The sequence below is a fragment of the Oncorhynchus gorbuscha genome, unplaced genomic scaffold (genome assembly GCF_021184085.1).
Source record: "Oncorhynchus gorbuscha isolate QuinsamMale2020 ecotype Even-year unplaced genomic scaffold, OgorEven_v1.0 Un_scaffold_7215, whole genome shotgun sequence".
NCBI classification, from domain to species: Eukaryota; Metazoa; Chordata; class Actinopteri; order Salmoniformes; family Salmonidae; genus Oncorhynchus; species Oncorhynchus gorbuscha.
Window position 1 is genome coordinate 10,529 of NW_025750650.1, and position 5,134 is coordinate 15,662.

Genomic DNA, 5,134 nt, shown 5'->3' on the forward strand with positions numbered 1-5,134 from the left:
GATGAATATGCTGAGGAAGACGATGATGATGTGATATGAGTGTCTCCTGGATGAAGCTCTGAGGTGAAAGGAGATTGGCTGTTGTAGTAGCATGTTTCCTTCAGGGTGGTGGATAGTGACAGTGTTAGAGGGAGTGTCAGGAAGCCTGTACTGTAAAGCTTGCTCATAGGACCTCACTGTGAACATGACTGATTACATGATCATGACAATGAACCCATCAGACATTAGAACAACTAGAGTTAGAGGTCCCCTACAGTATGTGATGAGACCATCAGACATTAGAACAACTAGAGTTAGAGGTCCCCTACAGTATGTGATGAGACCATCAGACATTAGAACAACTAGAGTTAGAGGTCCCCTACAGTATGTGATGAGACCATCAGACATTAGAACAACTAGAGTTAGAGGTCCCTACAGTATGTGATGAGACCATCAGACATTAGAACAACTAGAGTTAGAGGTCCCCTACAGTATGTGATGAGACCATCAGACATTAGAACAACTAGAGTTAGAGGTCCCCTACAGTATGTGATGAGACCATCAGACATTAGAACAACTAGAGTTAGAGGTCCCCTACAGTATGTGATGAGACCATCAGACATTAGAACAACTAGAGTTAGAGGTCCCCTACAGTATGTGATGAGACCATCAGACATTAGAACAACTAGAGTTAGAGGTCCCCCTACAGTATGTGATGAGACCATCAGACATTAGAAGAACTATAGTTAGAGGTCCCCTACAGTATGTGATGAGACCATTAGAAGAACTAGAGTTAGAGGTCCCCTACAGTATGTGATGAGACCATCAGACATTAGAACAACTAGAGTTAGAGGTCCCCTACAGTATGTGATGAGACCATTAGAAGAACTAGAGTTAGAGGTCCCCTACAGTATGTGATGAGACCATCAGACATTAGAACAACTAGAGTTAGAGGTCCCCCTACAGTATGTGATGAGACCATCAGACATTAGAACAACTAGAGTTAGAGGTCCCCCTACAGTATGTGATGAGACCATCAGACATTAGAAGAACTATAGTTAGAGGTCCCCTACAGTATGTGATGAGACCATCAGACATTAGAACAACTAGAGTTAGAGGTCCCCTACAGTATGTGATGAGACCATTAGAAGAACTAGAGTTAGAGGTCCCCTACAGTATGTGATGAGACCATTAGAAGAACTATAGTTAGAGGTCCCCTACAGTATGTGATGAGACCATTAGAAGAACTAGAGTTAGAGGTCCCCTACAGTATGTGATGAGACCATCAGACATTAGAAGAACTATAGTTAGAGGTCCCCCTACAGTATGTGATGAAACCATCTCTTTACATGTTATATTACATCCTATTGAAATACTGGGGGTTTTGTGCAGCTGTACTTGTTGTCTGTATCACGGTGTTGACTCACAGCACAGAAGTACATTCCACTGTCTCCTGTCTCCAACTTCTTCACTGTGAAAGATCCACTCTTAGCTGTAGTTTTAACTTTTGCATATTTGTCTTCACTGAAGGCTCCATAGTCTGGTATGTTATAAGTACTTGTGTAAACTACCTGCTTCATTCCCTCTCCTGGAAGCTGTCTGTACCAGTACATCTGGTAGTAGCTAGATCCCTTAGTGTGACTGCAGTTCATCTGAGCATCACTGTCTTTGAGTTCCCAGAGTATGGTGGTGTCTGGTGACTTCACTCCCTCAACAAGACCTGTAAGGACACAGTGAGAATGAAATCAATAGAGTTAGGTACAGTTAGACCTGAATACATCAAGACCCAGGCACATATGCTTGGAAACATCAATATCAATAACTAGAGAAGTCATTCATTGTAAATAAGAATTTTGTTCTTAACTTTCCTGGTTAAATAAATGAAACATTATGAAACTGTACCTGCAGCACAGAGCAGTGAGACAGTAACAGAGAAGAGAAATGTGAACATGTTTGATCACGTTATATGTGAGAGTGCTGGAAAGAGTCTGGTATCAATGTATATAAAACAAGAGGAGTGTCACATAGATGAATAGATGACAATCAGTAGACCACGGCAGGTTCCACCATATTCAACATGTCAGTGAAGTGGGAGGGACTGATGATCTGAATACATCATGCTAATTAGTGGTTCAGACTGTAGAGACATTCACATTATTAAAGTTAGAGGTCCCCCTACAGTCCATGATGAGACCATCAGCTCTTTACATATTATATTCTATCCTATAGAGCTCGGGAGCTGGTAGTCCTAAAACACTGAAATGAGTCAGCATTTTCTACCTCTGGTTTGTTGACCATTGCTATGAGAGAAATGAAGGGGGAAAATAAAGGGGTTTTGGAAATCAACAGACAATTGCATGGTATGCTTTCGCCATAAATTATTTTTGAAATCTGAAAACGCAGTTAGATTAAAAATAAGTTAAGCTTTTAAATGATATAAGACACTTGTATGGTCATGTATGTTTAATATTATAAATATTTACTTGAATTGCGCGCCCTCCAATTTCACTGGATGTTGTCGGCTTTGTCCCGGGACACCTAGCCCTAATTGACAATCAGTGCTATGGAAAACAACCATATCATCTACATACAGATTAATATGAAGGGATTTAATACAAAGACCAATATTATTAATATGAAGAGTAAAGAGAAACGGTCCCAAGGCTGAGCCCTGTGGTACACCTAATATCCAGGAAACTAGACTCAACACCATCAGAACGTACACATTGTGTCCTGTCTGTCAGATAGTTCTTAAACCATTTGCAAGACTTATTGTCCAGGCCCATTTCAGACAGGTTTTGAATGAGTAGGGAATGTTCAATGGTGTTGAATGCCTTGGAAAAGTCTAGAAATATGGCAGCACAATGACATTTATGACCTAGGCAATTTAAAACATCATCTTAAACAAGTATAACAGCTGAAACAGCATTGCCAAATATATTAGAGAAAGGAGATCTCATTGGTATACAAAACACCCCACCCAGCATATTATCGTCCAATTAATAAAATGTTGTCATGCTCGTCACGCAGTTGCTAAACTAACCATCACACAATCCCTTCTCAAAGTTGGGATATGAGTCGAGAAAAATGTCCTATTTTCCTCAAAAGTACATATTGTCATGATCCCAAAGCAATACAATATTAGAGATATCAAGTTTATTATCTGCAATGTGGTACTTCTTGTTGATGAAATTCATGCTTATGTATACCCCATCATGGTAGATATCCCAGCTAACACAGTGGATCTGGGCCGATTCTGCCCGAGATTTAAACTCGGCCGACGTCATGTGGCCCGAGTCTGGGCCGCCTTCGGCAGTATTACTTATGGCTAGGATGCGGGGATTGAGATCAGGACGATTCCGGTGTGAGTTATCTGGCCCAAATGTATTACTTGGTTCTTGGGCCGATTGTGGTGAGAGTTATCTGGCCCAAATGTATTACTTGGGGCTCGGGACGATTCCGGTGTGAGTAATCTGGCCCAAATGTATTACTTGGGGCTCGGGCCGATTGTAGCTTCTCTGACAGATGATTACATGGGCTGCTGTATATAATTTACCTTTCAATATTTATTTTTCCATATTTTCTCATTGTTTCTGTGATCAAAAAATAAAATTATAATTTAAATTAAATTCTTTAAAAGTCCTGTGTTGTATTTTAGTATTTTGATATTACTGCAAGACAATTGATAAGCATTAAGAACTTTGTGGATGGAGCCTCCGGAGTGGTGCAGAGGTCTAAAAGACATAAGGTTTCTACAGATGCTGGTTTGAGACCCGGCGGCCACCAGGGGACCCATGAGGTGACGCACAATTGGCTCAGTGTTGTCCAAGTTAGGGGAGGTTTGGCCGGTGGGGATATCCTTGTCCCATCACGCTGTAGTGACTCCTGTGAGCACACTGACACATTCACCACGGAAATGTTGCTTCCTAAGAACAAACAATATTTTTTGTGGATGTTTATAATTTGTATCTATAAAATGTATAAAAGTAATATTTAAAATGCGAAATCGGAAATTTGGAAACATTGTTTTTAATTTGCGTTACATCGCTTCTGGGGAGGATTCTGGGGGGAGGTTTCTGGAAAGATACTGGCAACGCCGACTGAATTACAGTAGACGGATACGGCCGGTGTACTTGGGCTGATTCCTTACTGCTAGCTGGGATATCAGAGCAGCTTCAGTCTCTAGGTCTACCCCATCATGGTAGATATATCAGAGCAGCTTCAGTCTCTAGTATACCCCATCATGGTAGATATATATGAGCAGCTTCAGTCTCTAGTATAACCCATCATGGTAGAAATATCAGAGCAGCTTCAGTCTCTAGTATACCCCATCATGGTAGAAATATCAGAGCAGCTTCAGTCTCTAGTATACCCCCATCATGGTAGATATATCAGAGCAGGTTCAGTCTCATACTGAAGATGGAGACTGAGGAAAGCTGGAACAGAGCAGTTCACCTGTTACAGAAGAGGAGAGAGACCTGTTTGTTATAACTACTGTAGTCATTCAGGAAATATATGGAATTATAGATTATTTAGATTGTATCTAACCTGTGATCAAGAATATTCAAGAGATTCACGTTCACAGTAAGAAAAAATATCCAACAATGAAAAGATTGTTAGTTCAACACTGAGTCCAGATGAACATTCAAAAGGACATGGATCTTCAACTCTCAGACTCCTTACTACACACCATAGTTTACTGTGGTACTGTGTCTGGTGAGTCCACATGGATTAGTTGAGCTGTAACTCCACCTACAGGAAAGACATGATATCATACCATACTGTATCATGGTCTCCTGTATATCAGAGGAACCTCCCCTTTCTATTAGACCAGCTGGTGAGTGTTTTGGCATTGAATCAGAGTCAGATACAGTGTGACGTTAATACAGGTGTGATTAGTCTACAGTACACCAGGGAGGAGGTTTTTGTAGAGCAGAGAGGAGTCTGATGCACTGTAAACTAGCAGCACAATAATACACAGCACTGCTATTTCTGAGTTAGTTGTTTGATGGTTAAGGTGCTGGTACCACCTGCATTAGCATCTCCTTCTATATCAAATCCAGCCTCAGGAAATGCAGTTTTCGCTGTCATGTATCCTAAATACACTAATTCTCTGTAGTTGGACAGCTTGTACCAGAGGATGACATTATAGGTT

The 5,134-nt window shown here is 40.9% G+C and overlaps 1 gene segment (V, D, J or C); it reads right to left on the reverse strand.

The window, feature by feature from the left end:
• Positions 1-1,377: 1,377 nt before the first annotated feature.
• On the reverse strand, positions 1,378-1,930 carry LOC124029666 (the record flags this gene model as incomplete). The annotated part of the segment is given in 2 exon segments: positions 1,378-1,699; positions 1,882-1,930. Coding segments are annotated over 2 exon segments (371 nt in total), but the record flags the coding sequence as incomplete, so codon positions are not given.
• Between the last annotated feature and the right edge of the window lie 3,204 nt (positions 1,931-5,134).